At 38.0% G+C, this 19,311-nt stretch overlaps 1 protein-coding gene across 2 annotated transcripts in view; it reads right to left on the bottom strand.

The window, feature by feature from the left end:
- Positions 1–11,934: 11,934 nt before the first annotated feature.
- LOC126470099 (cholinesterase) overlaps positions 11,935–19,311 on the bottom strand; it is a 186,229-nt gene continuing 178,852 nt past the window's right edge. The window contains exon 13 of one of the 2 annotated variants that reach the window (XM_050097670.1): positions 11,935–16,769. In XM_050097670.1, coding sequence (XP_049953627.1) covers positions 16,421–16,769 — 349 coding nt within the window. In that variant the 3' untranslated portion in view covers positions 11,935–16,420. The remainder of the gene's footprint in view (positions 16,770–19,311) is intronic. The other variant, XM_050097679.1, reaches the window with a different exon arrangement.

Raw genomic sequence — 19,311 nt, 5'->3', positions numbered from 1 at the left:
GAATCCCTTACCATGCTGAGTTGAAATCCGCAATACCAGTTTATTAGATTGTTGTGCAGACATAGTTATACCATCTCCTTGACAACTGAGTCCCAGAATCTATTGGCACTGCATATCTTCTTCATTCGTTCAGAATCGAAGGTAAGTTCCTGTCAGTGCTTGCTCTGAAACTGTGGACGTGTCTGTCTGCCCCAGTTGAACGTTTATGATGTGCTCTGTACGGTGTTGTGAGATGCATCACTGTGTCAGTCTGAAGTATTGCAGCCCACATTCACACTCAATACCATAAATGTCTGGCATCTGCAATCCCAGCCAGTCTTCAGTTAAGCTAAGCATGTCCTTAGTTTTCTGCATTTGGTGGAAAACAGTCTTTATTTGGTGCTTCTTCATTATTCTCATGACCTATGCTGACAGTGGCCCCACATACAGCAGGAATGACACAAGTTTGGCATCTTCTTCTTCTACTTCTTCTTGTCCTCCCTCCCCATATCAGTCTGTAAGGCACATTGTATTTGCGTCATCTTTCTGTTTTGTGGAAATGTTCCCACAAACACTGTTACTCGTTCAGTAAACTCTTTGAATCACAGATGGACTCTGGGCTCTATGTACTAACATGGCTAGTACCAAGCTGTGTTGTGTTGGATGGTGGAAATTCTGAGCATGAAAGTAAAGGTCCATGTTCATCTTCTTTCTATAGACCAAGTACCCCAACATGATGTCGAGTTTCTCTTGATCAAAATGTCGAAGAAAGGTAGGCTTCCTTTCTCTTCTACCTCCACTGTGAACTGATGCTATCACGTATGCGACTGAGGTGATGTAGGAACTCCTGTACATTTTCTCTATCATGTGGCCACACCACAAGCATGTCATCTACATATCTGTAGAACACGTTGGTTTCCCCCCTTGGGGAGGGGGAGAGGCACTTGATCTGTGGGTGTGGAGAGCTTTTAATATTTTGGAAGGTGGATAACAACTCATAAGGAGACATACAAAAGTTCAGTTTCCAACCCTGTTAAAATCTGTAGAATACCAACTTTTAAATCATTTTTTGAACAGAAAACCCCCTGACTACATTATGTTTTTTCCTTTCCCTGTGAGTTGGGGAGAGGGGGGGAGGGGGGGGGGGGTGGTATGGCCCTCTCTTGCCCCCAGGTATGGGTATAGATTAGCAATATCCAGATGTAAAGTGTAACCCATGGCAACCCCATCTATTTACTCGTAGAATTTCCCACCTCGTTCGAAATAAGAGGTGGTTAGTATGTGTCAGAAGGCACTGTACAAAAGAATAGGTACCTATTTCTCTGTGTGTAACCAATTAACAGATTCACAGTTTTAGTTTTTCAAATGGCACATCATTTGTCATGACAGTATGCTTTTTTTAATGATACAGTGGAATTTATCACAAAGAAAAAGAAATATGTGGTCACTGTCTGTGGGATAAACGAAAGCTTTTGACTGTGCCAACATTGGTGTATTGCCAAATACATTAGAATATTATGGAATTAGAAAAAGGTATTTAGTTAGTGTCAGTCTTATCTGAGCAGAAGGTTGCTTTACACTGTCACATTAACAAAAAATAAGCTGGTGATTTACTGTGGCACTGGAAAATGAAACCGAACTTAGTGACAATGCGGTAAGTCACTGGACTCACATTCAGACATTTAAAGGATTTCAAATTCCCATTCAGATTTACAAGTCATCTCCAGAAAGTAAGTTCTATTCTGGAGAAAAAAAATCAAACCAAAATTTATTTTTACAAGAAGGAGCATTTTATAAACTATTTTCTGCATAGTCGCTACTACTGTGTAGACATTTGTCGTAGTGGGAAAACAACTTTTATATGACCTCGTCCTAGAAAGATGTTGCCAGCGAAGATAGCCTCTGCCGAACACCATTCTTTGCATCTTCATTGTTGTTAAAATGCCTTTCTCCAAAATCATGCCTCAAGTTCAAGAACAAGAGGCAACCAGTAGGTGTGAGATCAGGGCAATTCAAAACAAAAGGCATGGAATGCTCTGTCAAGTTGTCCTGTTGCTTCATGACAATGTCCCCATCATGTTGATGTTACTCAAAACCTTATTCAAAAACTCAGTTGAGAGCAGTTCGATCACCCACTGTACAGCCCTGATCTCACACATCCAATTGCCATTTGTACAGCCCCACTCTCGCATCTTCTGACTACTACTTATCCTCCTTCCTTTGGAGGAAGGCGTTTTGACAGCACTTATGATGCAAAAAATGGTGGTCAGGAATGGCCGTCTTCACTGGTGGGATCTTTCTATGAAGACGACATAGAAAAGTTGTTTCCCTACTATGACAAATGTCTGAACTGTGGTGGCAGCTGCGTAGAAAACTATTTCAAGCAATGCTCTTTCTTTTAAAAATATGTTTTACTTTGAAAAGAAAAAAATGTTTTTATGTGGGTTTTTTCCCCCAGCTCCAAAACGGTACTTGGCTCTGGCTCTTATTTTCTGAACGTGCCTCATGGATTTACCTGTGACTTCCTTAAATCACTTAATGTGAATGGGGTGATTCCATCTCAAGGAGTCTAGTTTTACAAATTTTTGCCACTCAACCATCTTAGATTTTGATCAGATTTCTTGTGGAGATTTGTGAAACTGCCAAAGGAAGATACAGAAATATCTAAACAAGTTTTAATACTTTGTCAGTAGGGGTATCTTTGGTGAGTTCTACAGAATGTTACTCAAATTCAGCATGAAGGTTTTTAGCTGACTTGCTAAAGTTTCATGAATTAATCTATTTTTTCCCTAATATGGTAATCCTTCGATTATGAATCATTTGCAGAGGTTCAGATTTAATCACCAAAATGGCTTAATTATGAAGATTAATTGTAGATTCATCATTGAATCTTAGGCAGAATGACTCAGTAACATTTCCATTCTTTGTTTGTTCTTCTATTGGAATGATAGGTTAGCAAATGGCAACTTGAAGCATCCAAATTACCAAAAGTATAATTTGCGAGGTCTTTTCCCCCTGATGAATACATAAGAGCTTTAAAGTGGCAACTCAATCACAAAAATAAAATTTGACTACACTTTTTCTCTTTTGATTACTTTTTTCTTGTGTACAAAAATTTGATAGTAGGAAGAGAAGAGAAGGAAAAATAGTAGAACATGAACCAGGGAAAAGAAAAGAAATAGGAAGCTGCCTGGTAGAATTTAGTGCAGTTCGCAATTTAATCATTGCAAATACTTGGTATAAGAATCATGAAAGAAGGCTGTACATGTGGAAAATATTGCCCAGAAGACAAATCAGATTGTGATCATTGTTGCCAGGCATGCAGGTGGGACTACACAAATGGAATGATTACACTTTCAACTTTGAAAGACCAAAATTTATTGCACTACATGGCCGCAAAACGTATGCATTAGTATGGCATTGCGCCCCCAAGGCTGAGAATACAAATGTTGAGACATTATGGCAGGGAGTTGTACAGGTCTCCAATGTAGACTTGCGATACTCCAGCCCATACTGGTTGCACATTATTGTGCAGCTCCTGCAGATTGGTGGGTGGTAGTGGAGTTCTGATGAGACACTCCATGGCACCCACACATTCTTGATCGGGGAAAGATGGGGTGATGCAGGTGGCCATGCTAGAGTATCCACAGCTGCAAAACACGTTCAGGAAGTGGTAGTGTCATGGGGATGAGCATTGCTCTGTTGAAATATGGCTTGGGGGTGTACGTTCGTGAACGGCAGAGCCGTCAGTTGCAAGACCTCCTCTATATACTCTGCAGTTCTCATGGAGCCCATTAGGAACTAACAGTGAATGGACACAATAGGAAATCACTCCCCACGCTGCCACACCAGGTTGGGCATTGTGTAATGGGAGACCACAAACTACTCTTCAAGGCACAGTCCAATGTGCATCCAGACAGGGACCTGATGGTCTTCACCTCCAAGGCAGAACTGGAACTCTTTACTAAACATGGCCCACTGCCAGTCTGCAGGACGTCTGTCATTGCCAACACAAGGCTTTATGCTGCAGCGGTATGAGCAGCAGGCATTGAAACGGTGTTGTGTGGAGAGCCCTGCATTATGCAAAAGGTACTTCCGCTTGCAGTTTGTTGCATAGAAGGCAGACAGCCCACTGAATGGCTCCTATCATTGCCATTGGAACTGTTCACACATGGCAGACAGTCTGTCAGTTCTCCCTCCTTGTGGTGTTTGTTGGATTTCCAGAGCCTCCATGTCATGCAAGCATGTTTTCCTGTATCCATTGACACCAATAACAGGCAGTGATGGTGCCCATACAACTGGTATGACACACTATACGATGATGGGACCACTCAGCCTCCTGCAGCCCTATGATGCGACCCCTCTCAAACTCCTCTGGCTGGGCACCCTGTTGTCGAAAGTGTTGCCTGGGCATAGTACACATCAGGTGATGCTCTGGTGGTGCTACCTGCTGTCACACTGGCCAGCACAGCTGTTGAAATACAAAGCTGTTGAAGCATGCATGGCTGTGGGAAAGATTGAGTCCCTATATATAAAGTTAAGAAGCCTTTGGAAGAAAGTGAAGCAGTTGTATGAATATCAACAACTCAGATGACGACCTAGCACTGAGCAAAGAAGGGAAGGCTAGAGAGTGGAAGCAATAATAGAAAGAGACACAAATGAAACAAACTTAAAGAAGGAACATGCTCTTAGGTGTATTTCCAAACCATCCTTTTAATAAACCATAGTTGGAAAATACTGAAACAAATTATTTAAAGAACTTCAGAAAGACTGGAAGGACACAGCCTTTAGAAAAATCAGTTTGAATTCTGGAGAAATGTAAGGATACATGAGACAGTACTGACCCTCTGGCCTATCTTAGAGGGTAGATTGAATAAAGCAAGGTTAACAAACAATGGAAACTCGAGGCTGGAATATCTACAATATAAGCTGGTTATCGTGCCCCCTCTGAAAGAATTTCAGCTCTCACTGACCAACAACTCCAAGCAACTGGATCATAATCTAGCCTCCCACCTCACAGATAACAACCACTTCCTTCACCGACTCTTCATCATCCCCACCCCTCAGCTCCTGGATCCCTACTTGTCACTGTTGATTCCACTTCCCTGTACACCAACATCCCTCATGCCAATGGTCTTACAGCTATTGAATGCTACTTTTCCCAACATCCTTCAAACTCCAGTCAAACTGCCTAAATGCCAAACCCCTAGTCTGGTTCAGGATCATTGATAATATCCTCATGATCTGGATTCAGGACCAAGAGACCCTATCCTCATTCCTTCACAATGTAAACACATTCTCTACCATCCACTTCACTTGGTCCTTCTCAATGCAGGGTGCCACCTTCCTGGACGTTGACCTACACCTCTCTGATGGCTCCATCCACACCTCTGTCCCAGCAACCACCTGCATTTCGACAGCTGTCATCCCTTCCACACCAAAAAATCCCTCTCACACAGCCTGGCCACCAGGGGATGGTGTATCTGCAGTGACAAGAACTCCATTGTCCAGTACACTGAGGGACTCAACTAAGGCCTTCACAGACACACACTATCCCCTAGACCTATTTCGCAAACAGATATCACACACCATTTTCTCTCATACCACCAATCCTCCCACCACCCCCCAGGAACCAACCACATTCCCCACACACTCTCAATAATAACCACCCTCCCACTCCCCCCCCCCCCCAAAAAAAAGAAAAATGAGCTACAAAGGAATGCCCCCTTCATCACTCAGTACCATCCTGTACTGGAACAACTGCCTCATGTCCTTTATCAAGGCTTTGATAACCAATCATCATATCCTGAAATGGGGGACATCATACTACCCAGAATCCTTTCCATCCCTCCTAAAGTGGTGTTCCATCACCCACCCAAACTCCAGAACATCATATTCCATCCCTACACCACTCCTGATCCTGGCCACTTGCCACAGGGATCCAAGACCTGATCAATCCACCCATGTAGCACTCCCCATCCCAGTCCTGCCACAGGCTTATTCTACCCCGTCAGAGGCTGTGCCACCTGTTAAAGCAGCCTTGTCATATATCACTTCTGCCGCAATGATTGCTCAGTGTTTTGGATTGGTACGGCTGTCAACCAACTGTTGACCATGATGTACAACCACTGCCCAACTGTGGCCAAGATAAAATGAGATCACCCTGTGGTGCAGCATGCAGCTGAAGACAACATGCTTGATTTCAATGGCTGATCCACTACCCAAGTCATCTGGAACCTCCCCTCCACCACCAGCTTTCCTGTACTGCACAGATGGCAGTTACCCTTACAACACATTCTCCACTCCTGAAATTGTCCTGCCCTCAACCTACAGTAATCCTCTGTCCCCACACCTCAACCCAAGTTTCCAACCCCTCTGTGATATCACTTCCTTCCTGTACTCATCTCCTGCTTTTTTGTGTGCCATCCTCTGTCAGTGCATCTGCCTGTCTTTCCCCTTCCCTGCTCCTCTCCTTTTTCACTCCCTGCCCCCCCCCCCCTCCCACCTGCCTGCCACACAGCCTCCTGATACTGCATCTGTTGGCAGTCTAGTCCATGCATGCTGCACCAGACAATGGTCTTCTGTCCTCTCATTTGTACCCCTCTATCCTCCTCCCCCCCCCCTCCCTCCTTCAGATTGCTGCTTCTGTTCTAAGTGACAGATGCATTCTGGTCCGAGCTGCTGGAGATGGCAGCCATGCATGTGTGTCTTGTTTTCTGAAGAAGGCTTTAGCCAAAAGCTAATGTGTAAGTGTCTTTTGTTGTGCCAGTCTGCAACTCAATGTGTCATCTTTGGGGTGAATAGCAACCTATCTTTTCCTTATATTTTTGTTACAGGCAGACTTACTTTTACAGTGTTTGTAAATTTAGATAAAGATTTTTAAGTGTTAACTGGAGTACAGTCTTTGATATTCTGAAGGTAGCAAGGATAAAATACACGGAGCACAAAGTTCTCTACGACTTGTACAGAAATTGAGCTGCAGCTATAAGGATTGAAAGGTATTAAAGTGAGACAGATGTTATGAAGGGAGTGAGACATGTTAGTCAGCAAGAGAAATCTGGAAACAAATAAAAGTTCAAGGAGAAGAAATAAAACTTGAAGGTTTACTGATGACATTGTAATTATGTCAGAGATGGCAAAGGGCTTGAATTGATGACATCTTCAAAGACATTATAAGATGGGCATCAGCAAAATTGAAACAAACATTGTAGTGTGATTAGACAAACAAAGTTGGGCGAACAATATTAGAAAATGAGACTCTAAAAATAGTAGATGAGTTTTGCTGTTTGGGTGACCAAATAACTGGCAATGGCCAAAGTAGAGAATATATAAAAAGTAGACTGGCAAATAGTAAGCAAAGTGTATCTGAAAAAGAGATATATTGTTCTAACATCCAATATAAATTGAAGTATTAGGAAGTTCTTTCTGGAAGTATTTGCTTGCAGTGCAGCCTTGTATGGAAATGTGAAATGTAGGTGGTAAATAACTCGGACAAGAAGAGAATGGAAGTTTCTGCAATGTGGTGCTACCAAAGAATGCTGTAGATTAGATTTGTAGATCAGATAATTGATTAACAGCTACTGAATAAAACTGCAGAGAAAAGAAATTGAAGTCATAACTTGTCTAAAAGAAATAATTGGTTGATAGGATTGATAAGATGCATCCTGAGGGCTCAAGGATTTATTTGGTAATGGAGGGAAGTGTGTGCATGGAAAGGTGGGAGGTGGGGGGAGGGGGGGGGGGGGAGTGAACTGTAGAGAAGGACCGAAGCTTGCAAGCTTGCATAGTATGCATTAGTATGGAGAGCTGTAACAAACCAGTCTCTTGACTGTAGACCATAATGACATGACAGCGTTGTCAGTCTGACATTCTATCATCACCAAAGCAAACTGACTCCTCTCTCAATTCAGTGAATAACAATATACTGTTTCATTCAGCTTGCACTTGAAATTTTAGGAAGCTATTATCCTGATCAGATGAGAAATTAAATCATATCCTGCTGTACTATTTTGTTATACATTGCATGGAAAATTTTAATATAGACCATTTGTTATATCTTCATTCAAATATTACCCACAAGACAAAAGTACAATATTCGGTTTGCAGAAATATGTAAATAGTTAAACATTTCAGCTGTATAAAATTTTTAATGTGTCAGTATTTTTATGTTTCATATTTTACATTCTTTGCAGGTGTGGTATTTTAAACACTGAGTTAAGTTACACAACTGTCTAGAACAAAGGGAAGACTGCTCAGTACCTATAAAGCATTTACATCTAGGATGTAGACAAGTGGAAGCTACAATACAAGTAAGCAGTATGGTACTGTACATTCAAATTTTTGCTGGTAAAATTATAATTCCTGATTCACTGCTTCAGCAGTCCAAATGTAAAATTTTTGCACACCTTACTTATTGTACCAGGATACACTGTTGTAGTCATAGTAACTATCAAATTATTTCTTGAGAGTAGGATTTCTCAAAGAGTTTCTAGCGACTCTTATCCTGCAAGGAAGCCTTTAGAACTGACATCAATTTGTTATTCATTGTTTTGAAAGCTGATGCATCTAATTTTACATCTGCAGATAGATATTATTATCATGAAAGAGGAAACACCTTAACAAACATTAATGAAATGATGCTCCACTTTTAGCATGTAGTGTCCTGTTGTGACAGATCTCATGGCGCACAGAGGAAGTTTTTACATTTGGTCATGTGCTGATTTCCCTCTATGTTTACATCTGCATCTGCATCTGTCTGCGATGATGGCAGAGGACAAGTGTTAATCAGAAATTGATGCTTCCTAATTTAGTTCCTTTTCAGTTCACAAAAAAGTAAAGCAACATTTCTGCAACATGCAACTGCGAGTAGTTGTCCAAATATTGAAAATCCTCCATAATTTTCAATATATATTGCCCACTTTTGAACAAGGACATATACTCCTGAACAGTAAAAGTCATTGCTGCTGTTCCTCAATCAGTGGAGTTTGAAATTTTGCACAGTCTCTGCATCTTCAAAGTCGAGAGCTTCCTTTAATGGCCTGAAGAGAAGGTAATCTGATGGCTTCAAGTCCAGACTGCATAGGGGATGAAACACAACTTCCCATCCAAGTTTAACAGTCCCAGCACCTGTGTGCTAACAGTCCCAGCACCTGTGTGCAGTTTCATATTGTCATAAAAAGGTATCAGAGTTATGGTGCATTAACTTGGTGAAACAGGTGCTTTAAGATTTTTGAGCGTGCTAATGCATTCACAGAATTGATTGTTTGCCCTTTCCCCCAACATAAATTCACCTAAACTCTGTCCTTCTGATTCCAAGCATTTATCAGGTTCCCTCCAGGTTGCACTACTTTGAACTTCTCATACTTCAGTAATGTTGTGTTATGGGAATTTACTGACTTTCGGATTTATGTTTTTGTAAGTGCTGTTGCAAGCTTGTGCCAGTTTTGCAATTTCAGACATGAAACAACAATGTCATATCATCATGTTACATTTCTTTTTTTGAGCAATCAGGAGCAAAATCATCTGGTCTTTTTTGGCAATCATACAGAAAGGAAAGCGGTTGGATGTCTATCAAAGACTAGCCATGGTTGGGATACCCTTCAATCCCACAACAGGCAAAAACATTGAAAATTTCCATGATATGATCATATCAGAACAAATAATTAATGGGACGAACACATGGTAATATCTTGGACTTCATACTGACACATTTTGATCAAAGAATTAAATATGAAATGTATTGTAATAAAATTTATTCTGCATGTGCTTTCCAATAACAGAGAGCTATCTATGTGCATTATAGGAACTGAAAGAACAATCACGAAATCAATTCTGACTTTTTGTCAATAACCATTATAGGTTATGACATGATGCATTGTGGGATAACTCAGAAGAAACCAAGCAAAAATCAAGACAGCAGGACATTGCTTCTTTACTGTGGAATGAAAAAAAAGAAAGAAAAATATGGGCGAAAACAAATGTGAAAATAATGTAGGTGTGATTTTTTTGCAACAGGAGGAAGATGGTGCATCATGCATCTGTAACCCAAGGTACTACTGCTACTAATAAATGATGTACACTTTGGCATAATAGCTCTACTATTGTCAACATTGGATGTCAGGCAGTTTTTGGCCAAAAATAAAATGACAAGAGTATTCTCCTCATCTGAACCTTATATCTTGCTTCTCAGAATGAACAGTGAAGGAGTGAAAACAAATACTTCTCTAAGCACTGCACAGCATAACTTCTGACAAATACAAGAACGTCCCCACCAATGTGTGAAACAATGAGACAATTGCATTGGGTTTGGACATGTTCAATGAAACATGAAATGTCTATTTTGGATTGTTCTCTTTACTTTTGAGTACCCTTCAAATAGCAGGCACTAGTTTGGACTTACTACACAATCAGTCTGGTATTTATTTGATGTTGCTTCATTTTGTACAATAAGGATAAACTAGTGAGGTAACAAACACACTCCTTGTTTTAATCCAGGTGACTTCTTTTTGTGTGATCAAATAAAGAAATTTAAAGATTTGTGAATGGTTAATGATGTAGAGGTCATTTTAAGACATAGCTTGTGATGTGTTCTACACATACTAATAGGTTACTTTCTGATCAGATCACCACTGTTGATACTGACACCTGCATGTTATTGGGTATTAAATAATAAGCAGTAAAGGAAACAAAAGAAAAATTTGGAGTAGGAGTTAAAATCCATGGAGAAGAAATAAAAACTTTGAGGTTTGCCGATGACATTGTAATTCTGTCAGAGACAGCAAAGGACCTGGAAGAGCAGTTGAACGGAATGGACAATGTCTTGAAAGGAGGATATAAGATGAACATCAACAAAAGCAAAACGAGGATAATGGAATGTTGTCGAATTAAATCAGGTGATGCTGAGGGAATTAGATTAGGAAATGAGACACTTAAAGTAGTAGATGAGTTTTGCTATATGGGGAGCAAAATAACTGATGATGGTCGAAGTAGGGAGGGTATAAAATGTAGACTGGCAATGGCAAGCAAAGCGTTTCTAAAGAAGAGAAATTTGTTAACATCGAATATAGATTTAAGTGTAAGTAAGTCGTTTCTGAAAGTATTTGTATGAAGTGTAGCCATGTATGGAAGTGAAACATGGACGATAAATAGTTTAGACAAGAAGAGAATAGAAGCTTTTGAAACGTGGTGCTACAAAAGAATGCTGAAGATTAGATGGGTAGATCACATAACTAATGAGGAGGTACTGAATAGATTTGGTGAGAAGAGAAATTTGTGGCACAACTTGACTAGAAGGGCTCGGTTGGTAGGACATGTTCTGAGGCATTGGAGGGCAGTGTGGAGGGTAAAAATCGTGGAGGGAGACCAAGAGATGAATACACTAAGCAGATTCAGATGGGTGTAGGTTGCAGTAGGTACTGGGAGATGAAGAAGCTTGCACAGAATAAGAGTAGCATAGAGAGCTCTGGACTGAAGACCACAACAACAACAACAACATCATGTTGTATGAATTTGTTGTTACTAAAGGATCATGGGTAGTTATGGTGATGTAGTTTTGTGAACAGGCAGACATTTATTTAATAAATTTAGTTTTTAGTTGTGGGGTTACACTAAATCTTTCTATGTATATATGCACATTGAATATGATGCATCCAAAACAACTACAGCGGTAAGTATTATGGAACAAGGATATGCTGAGTGTCATTATTTATTGTAGACTATTTATATCTGCGTACCAAGGCAATATGTATTTTGGGAGATGGGTTTTCATTTTATTTTTATTTGTGTTTGAGACTGATATGTTGCCTGTAGTAGTGAAATTGTTTGGACAATTTGTTGATGATATTGTATATGGAAAATTGGCAATAAAACATTGCTGTTTAATATAAAGAAAACTAAAGATACTATTTTTATGTACATTATAGTTGGTAGGTGGTAAATAGAATTACATGACAAAAATATTTTCACACAAAACATTTTATTGAAGTACAAAAACAGTTATCAGTATATACAAACAAGAACTATAAAATTTTATAACATAGGTGAACAATCAACAGAGACTTTAAGGAATGGACGGATCCTTGGCACTTCCTCTAACCAAGAGATATGTTCAGGCACAAAAAGAAAAAATTACAGAGTGCACACATATGTACAAAATAGTGCACACACATTCACACAAATTCACATGCACACTATTATTTATAAATACTAAATAAAATTATATTTATATATAAATACAATGTTCCAGAAAGAAGTGTTTCCCTTGTAATTTTTTAAAAAAGTATACTCACTCATTACAGCAGCAATTTATGCAAAATTGAAGGTTTTTATCAGTCATTAAAAGTACATATTCCAGATTAACACTGTACTGAAACCAACATAAATAAGCACAAAAAATATCCATGCATTGTTTGACTATGAAACATGATTGCACAGTTTGCTTGACTACTGCGTATGGAGTGATCAGCAAGATAAATAAAATTTGGGTCCTCTGCAGTATGCTGCAGGCATGATAGCTAGCAGGACAAATGTTTCTTCCATAATTATGTACACTTCAAGAAAATGAGTGTAAACAGCTCAAAATTTGTTCTCAGTTTTATTTAGAAATGGACTAGTTGAAGTGTCAAATTTCTAAATTTTACGTTAACATGATCAGTTCACATTGTCATTATAGTTAATTTATTACAGTAAAAAAATAGATTTCTTATCTCACATGTGTAATGTTCAATTTTATGCAGTAGGCAATACACTGGGATTGATTTAGTACATTAGCATCAATAAAAAAAAAAAAAAAAAAAACAGACACCCCTCCTTTTCTTTTACTGCTGAGACAAGCACAGTTTACTAAAAGTATGTTCTGTTTACCTCTCTGTGTACCAAACTTGTTCTAGCATTTCAGATAATAAGATAAAAATGTAAACCACAGTGAAAGAGCCTAGTTAAGTGTTGTGTTCCTTTTGTACATAAATATTGTCCTTTTTTTTAAAATAAAGTAATAAGTAGTCAGCGACTAATTTTTGGGACAGATAATGCTCAGCTTTGCCATAGTTGTGCAAGTAATTTCTACCTTCACAGTAATGACAACAATGCAGCAGTGTTTCCAACAGGCAGATGAATACCACAAAAGTAGTGCTAAATTACTGAAAAGTTAGGATCATCAAGGTTTTAGCCTGATATTTGTGGGTCACTCTAAAAATTATCTAGAAACTTATCCTGGATATTTACTATACATGAACCAATGCTTTGCACTTGTTCTTCTGTATCTGTAACTAAAACTAGGAAGAGAATTGTAAATCAGCCCCCCCTCCCCCCAGTTTAAGTAGCTGCTTGCTGCTGATCACTGGTGTTTTGCTATTATGAAATACAGATTCCATGTCAGTTATAGTGTATCAGCAAAAAAGAATTTTATTCAATTCTGGAAAACTTGCTTCATATTCACTGAATCTGTTTCTTCAAAGACATGTAAATATTTTGAAAAGGTAACACAAAGAGTATACGTATGTATACCAGAACTCCCTATGAAATTTCTCAAAAGCAGTATACATAATTGGAGATGCAAAAATGTATCTTTTGAAGTTTTACTGATAGATACTTTCAAATCAAATTCTGAGCCTTTTTTTTTTTTTTTTTTTTTTTTGAAAAAGGCACATTCACCAAACTCATTCTGACAACTTATATGAGCGATACACAGTGTTTTGAAGGAGAAAACACATTATAACACTAGTGTCAGTTCTGCTGAGATGGATGGAAATTCCACTAAGTCCAGACGGAACCAGTTAAAAAACTTAAATAAGAACATTTTATAGCTCTATTACGTCCAGATAGCTTAAGGAGCTGCAGATTCTACAACCTCTGTATCAATCACTTCTTCTATTTGAATTTCTGCCAACTTTCTACCCATTTTCACCTTGTATTTAGCTCTTAAGTCCTCAGAATAGGTATTCTGAAGATTATGCAAATACCATTCTATCTTTTGGATGCTGTTTAGTGCTAAATAACAATCTTCCAATATGTACAATATTTATATTTCTGTTACAGTACAGTACTTATCCGTTGCATATAAATACTTTCTGGGAAAAGATAACACAAACTGCCCAACCTACAGAGCTCGTCTTTCTTGATGTAATCATTATTTTTTGCTGAGAAGCTGACAATTGTCTTCCACACATCAATGCCATTTTGTCTCAGTATTTTACATTTTCACAGCTTCTTAAAATGTTATGTTAATATTCCCTTGCATGTGCTCTTTTTGAAAGCAAAAATATCTCCATTCTTTTCTTTTTTAAAAAAAATAGTTGCATCGCTTCCCTGATCCATTCTTTATCTTTCTAAGAGAAAATTATGATAGCCTCTCTTAGATGACAGCTTTTTCTTTTGCTTTTATGATTATAAATATCATGTTTCAGTGCATCAACAACATTCTGACTAGACTAACTGAACTGTAAGCAACTTATTCCATTATTAAAAAAATGTCTTTAGTTAATGTATGAAGCAGAGAACCTTTGATTATCTAATTCATTTGCAAATGTATATTACAAAGTTGGCCTTTAATAATCATAGAAGCATGCATGTTGATTAAATGCAAATATATGGTGATGATACAATTATCTGCACTTGAAGTACATGTGAAACAATGGAAATTTCAAGTTAGAATATCAACAAAATAAGGAAAAGGATAGATTGCTACTCATCACTGTAAAGATGATTACTCACCATAAAGATGACACACACACCATAAAGATGACATTCACTGTATATCATCTTTACACTGAGTAGCAGTCTACCCTTTTCCTTATATTGTTGAAACACATGTGATTATGACTGATGATCTGTGACTATTCATTATTTCATCTCCAATTTCATAAAATTAAAATCTATTTGAGGTTCAACTAATAAAGCAATTTCAGTGTGATTTAAAGTGACAGTTTGTTATGGACACTGGAATACTTGTTGAAATTGGCTTGCTAAGGAATTTCTTTTTATTATGAGTACATACTGAGAAACAGATCAACAGCTCTGAGTGTTTATGTAAAGTTACATTAAATGATTACATATTTTTTAAAAGTATTTCATCTTTTAATTTTTTCATCTGCTCTTATTTCTTGTATTACAGTCTCCTTTTTCAAATATTTTGGTTTAGTTTTCAATTCACCAGTTATTTTTATTTTTTTTTATTTTTTAAATTCCCATCATTTGAGGTAATCATCTCAAGTTAACATTGGCCAATAGAGCTTTCTGTCACGAATAGGCAAACTGTGATTAACTTTTTTCCATACATCTTATCCTTGCATACTGATAAAGTGCAATATTCAATAGTTTACCAAATTATGACAGTGCACTATTTGCAAAATTCTGTCTCACATTTTATGAAATGTGAAATAAGTTGAGATGGTGCTGAATGTATTATTTAGTGAAGTTGAATGTAAAAGAAACTGATTTTTCAAAAAATTTATCACTATTCCCTAGCTGGCAGTCCAAATTTTTCCAACATAAATCTGAGTGTCTAACTGTATCAAGAGACAAATATTATCAAATTATGCCAGCGAATGCTACTTGCGCAACTTTATCTCACATTTTAAGAAATAGAATACAGTCCAAGAGGGTCTGGCATGTGATCTGTTGTGAAATTAAAGTAAAAACTGAATACTCTAGAAATTTACGACAGTTAGGTAACTAGCAGTCCAACTACTTCCAACATAAATCTGAGAGTCTATTTATTTTAAGGGCCGAATGGATCAAAACAAAAAATAAGGAAATATTTCTGATGAGACACATTACGAAAAGGATTATAAATAGTGATATTGTATAGGGCAAATTCTTCACAGAACCTGAGTGAATATCCTTAAAATTGAATATGAAAATGGGTCGTAAATTTAAGTAAAAATATGATGTTACTATGTCTGTATAGAATCTATGGATGCATCACAAAAATTGTATGTAGTAGTTGAATGAAATTTCTTTGACATTGCTCAGGTTTTCTGGTAGTTAAAATATGCTGAACAACAATACATTGGAATGCTGTTGCAATATGAACTAGCAGGAGTACTCCAACTGTTCAGAATTTGAGGCTTAAAAATATTTCAAAACCAGTCTTTATGTTCATAGGAATCACTCCAACTCTTCATGTATGTAAAGCCTCTTGTTGAAAGCTTGAGTAACTAATAGTACGCACAAAATACATCATAGCTGACAAAAAGCTGTATGGCACTCTAAAAGAATAAAAGTTTTCACTTGTGCAGATGACATGTAAGGACTGTTTCTTTTCACTAAACCTATATGATGTATATCTCATACTTCACACATCACTAAAGAATAAAGTGAAGTTTAACAGTAGAAACATCAGATGCCATTTGTACTATATTTTTGCTTTGTTTCTAATCATCTAATGATTATTGGCTTTAACTCTTATGAGATCATACGTATATAATTCAGTAGCACTGCCATTTTAAACTTGTGTTTGTGGCACACCATCTTCTCCCAAAAGAGTTTTCGGCTTCCTTGGAACAACAGGTGTATTTCTTTGTTCTGGAACTTTTCGTGGTTCACCTGTTGGACTGCTAGTTGTAAAACTGCTAGAGTCTTTCAATGATATTGCACTTCCAGTCCTTAATGAGGGAGTACTAGCACTCCTCCTCTGTTCATAGTGATTGAGCTGCTGTTTTTGTTTTTGTTTAGGTGGTGGTGTATCTCGATACTCGTACACATTTGTAGCACTGTGGTTGTCAATTCCTTCATGAGTGTCTCCCATTTCATCTCGTAGCATGATATCACCCCCATAGTAACGATCAGATTGTCTGAAACACATAAAAATTCAGTTAATTTATACAAGAAAATGTACGATCTGAAAAACTGGTCTATGAAAACTGCTTGTAAGGGAAGCAATGTATGCAGAAACATGCAAAGCCTTGTGCCTATTTCAAAACAACCAGTATCACTATTTCTTAAAAACACAAAATCATCTTTTGGGACAAAATTTACATGAAGTAGTGCACAATACAGTAGTACTTTTATTTTGTGAAAAGATGTACTTATTTCTCTAAGATCTATGGCATTCCAAAAGAACAACAGAAGCCATGAATTTAATGTTCTCAGCATCATCAATTAGAAGCTGGTATATAGGTAGTGACATGAATTATATGTAAATATTTTATCATACACAAAGGACAGAAACAAACATAGCCAGAGACTCATCAAGCTGCCTGATGCAAAAAGATTCAGCAACAGCTGGACACATATGATTGAAAGGAGTCAAACCTATATTGACAATGCCTGCATAAAAGCTATGGAACAAAGCATTTAAAAAAAAAAAAAAAAAAAACATTGCTAGCTTTTAGATGAATCCTTTAACGAGCTAGAGTGCACACACACATGAAGCATGTGAAAAAAGTATGAGACTGACAACACTGCTAGCAGAGTGGCATGACTGTGTTGTCTTACTTGCATAGTCTGGTGTGTTCTTCCCTTCCAGTGCTCAGTCTAAGTTTAAGCTCCACCACAGCCATCACATGATTTTCAAGAGTGCCTTATGTTATAAAAATGGAACAGCAGAATTTAGAGCAATGTTATGCCATCAAGTTTTGTGTTAAACTTGGAAAATCCGCCAACTGCAATCTTTGAAAAATTTAATCAGGCCTATGTGGAACATACCTATCAGGGGCACAAGATTTTTGCTAGCACGAATCATTTTTGGAAGTCCGAGAACATCTTGAAGATGAACCTTGCTCAGGGAGATCTCCAACTTCAAAAACTGACAAAAATCATCAAATGTATGCATGCTCTAGTGAGAGGACATTATTTTGGGACATCATTTTAGGACTCTGGAGAACATTCAAAAGAATATCACCAGCATGATGAATGTCCTACCAATCGAAGCCTTTCAGTGCACATACCAAGACTTGGAACAATGGCTCCACCAGTGTTTAGCTGCCAAAGGCAACTACTGTGGAGGGGAGATATTTTTGTTTTAAAAAAATAAAAACTTTGGTAGTTAAGAAATCAGTGTTATTACTTTTCACTCTCTCTCTCTCTCTCTCTCTCTCTCTCTCTCTCTCTCTCTCTCTCTCTCTCTGTGTGTGTGTGTGTGTGTGTGTGTGTGTGTGTGTTTGTGTGTGTGTGTGGCCCCCCCCCCCCACCCCCACCCCACCCCTACCCCCTGCCCCAAACCACACACACAGAGATACGTGTGTGTGTGTTTAGTTCTACAGCTTGTTACAGGATTCATCTGAAAGCTAACAAAGTCGTACATTTATGGTGCCTGTTGAAGATCAGCGCTTTTACTATTCAGTAAGTTGCTCCTTTACTCCTAAATTCTTTACATTAAGCCAGAACTTTCCTTACCACATTCAATAAAAGAAGAAGTATTTAATATAGTCACTAATATGGTGTTTCCAGGTGTTCTACCAAGTTGTTGCTTCCATTTTCTGCACAATATTTCGTTGACGACCCAGACATCTTCTTCAGGTTCTGTGAGTTTTGCTGTTATGTGTACTCACTGTCTGGATTTCAACTAGACTGTGAACTATTGCCAGTCTCGTGCTGATACTTATTGATCTGTGATGCCCACTACACTCTTTGATACTCTTTTGTTTTTTGTAGCTTGCACTGATATTTTGCGAAACACAAATTCTCTTAGTGTTTCCCAACTCTATTGTGATTTCTGGCAAGATTTTAATAAATTGAGTGTTGGACCCAAGCTTTTTTTAAAATTGAAGCCTCTGTCCTTGTTTATTAGGTTTTCTGATATCTTTATTTCAATACACTTTTTGATTACACTGTCCCACAAACTTGCCGTTTCCACTACCATACTGACCTGACTGTATTCCATATCATGATAATATTTGAGGTAGTGCTCACTGACAGTTTATTTGCTTGGTTGCTTTAGCTGGGAGTGTCACTGATGTTCCTGGTATTTCTACTCACCTGTTCTCACAGTGTGCCCCATGTAACACATGCCACATCTGTGGAATGCAGTACACACCCAGCTTTTGGAGACGTAGGGCATCTTTGACATTATAAAGAATACTGTTTTTAGCTAAGTGAGTGAAACACAATGGGTGCCATGTTTCCTTAGGAGTCTATGGATGTTTTTTGATACTGGGACAGTATATGGTAAATAAGCGACTGCTGGCTTTTCTTCATCGGTCTCAGTCTCAACCTCTTTCTCAAGTGTTCTTCATTTCGACTACATCACCAGTTGAATGTGATGATCTGACTACCCATTCCTTCAGAACACTATTCTTAGGTGTTGTAACTCTTTGGTGAGGCTCTCTTTGTCTGTTAATATTTGATCTAGATGGACTGTTGTTTTTAGTACCAAATTTCATTGTGATGGACAGT

The sequence above is a fragment of the Schistocerca serialis genome, chromosome 1, assembly GCF_023864345.2.
Source record: "Schistocerca serialis cubense isolate TAMUIC-IGC-003099 chromosome 1, iqSchSeri2.2, whole genome shotgun sequence".
Lineage (NCBI taxonomy): Eukaryota > Metazoa > Arthropoda > Insecta > Orthoptera > Acrididae > Schistocerca > Schistocerca serialis.
This window is presented reverse-complemented; position numbering and strand designations above follow the sequence as displayed.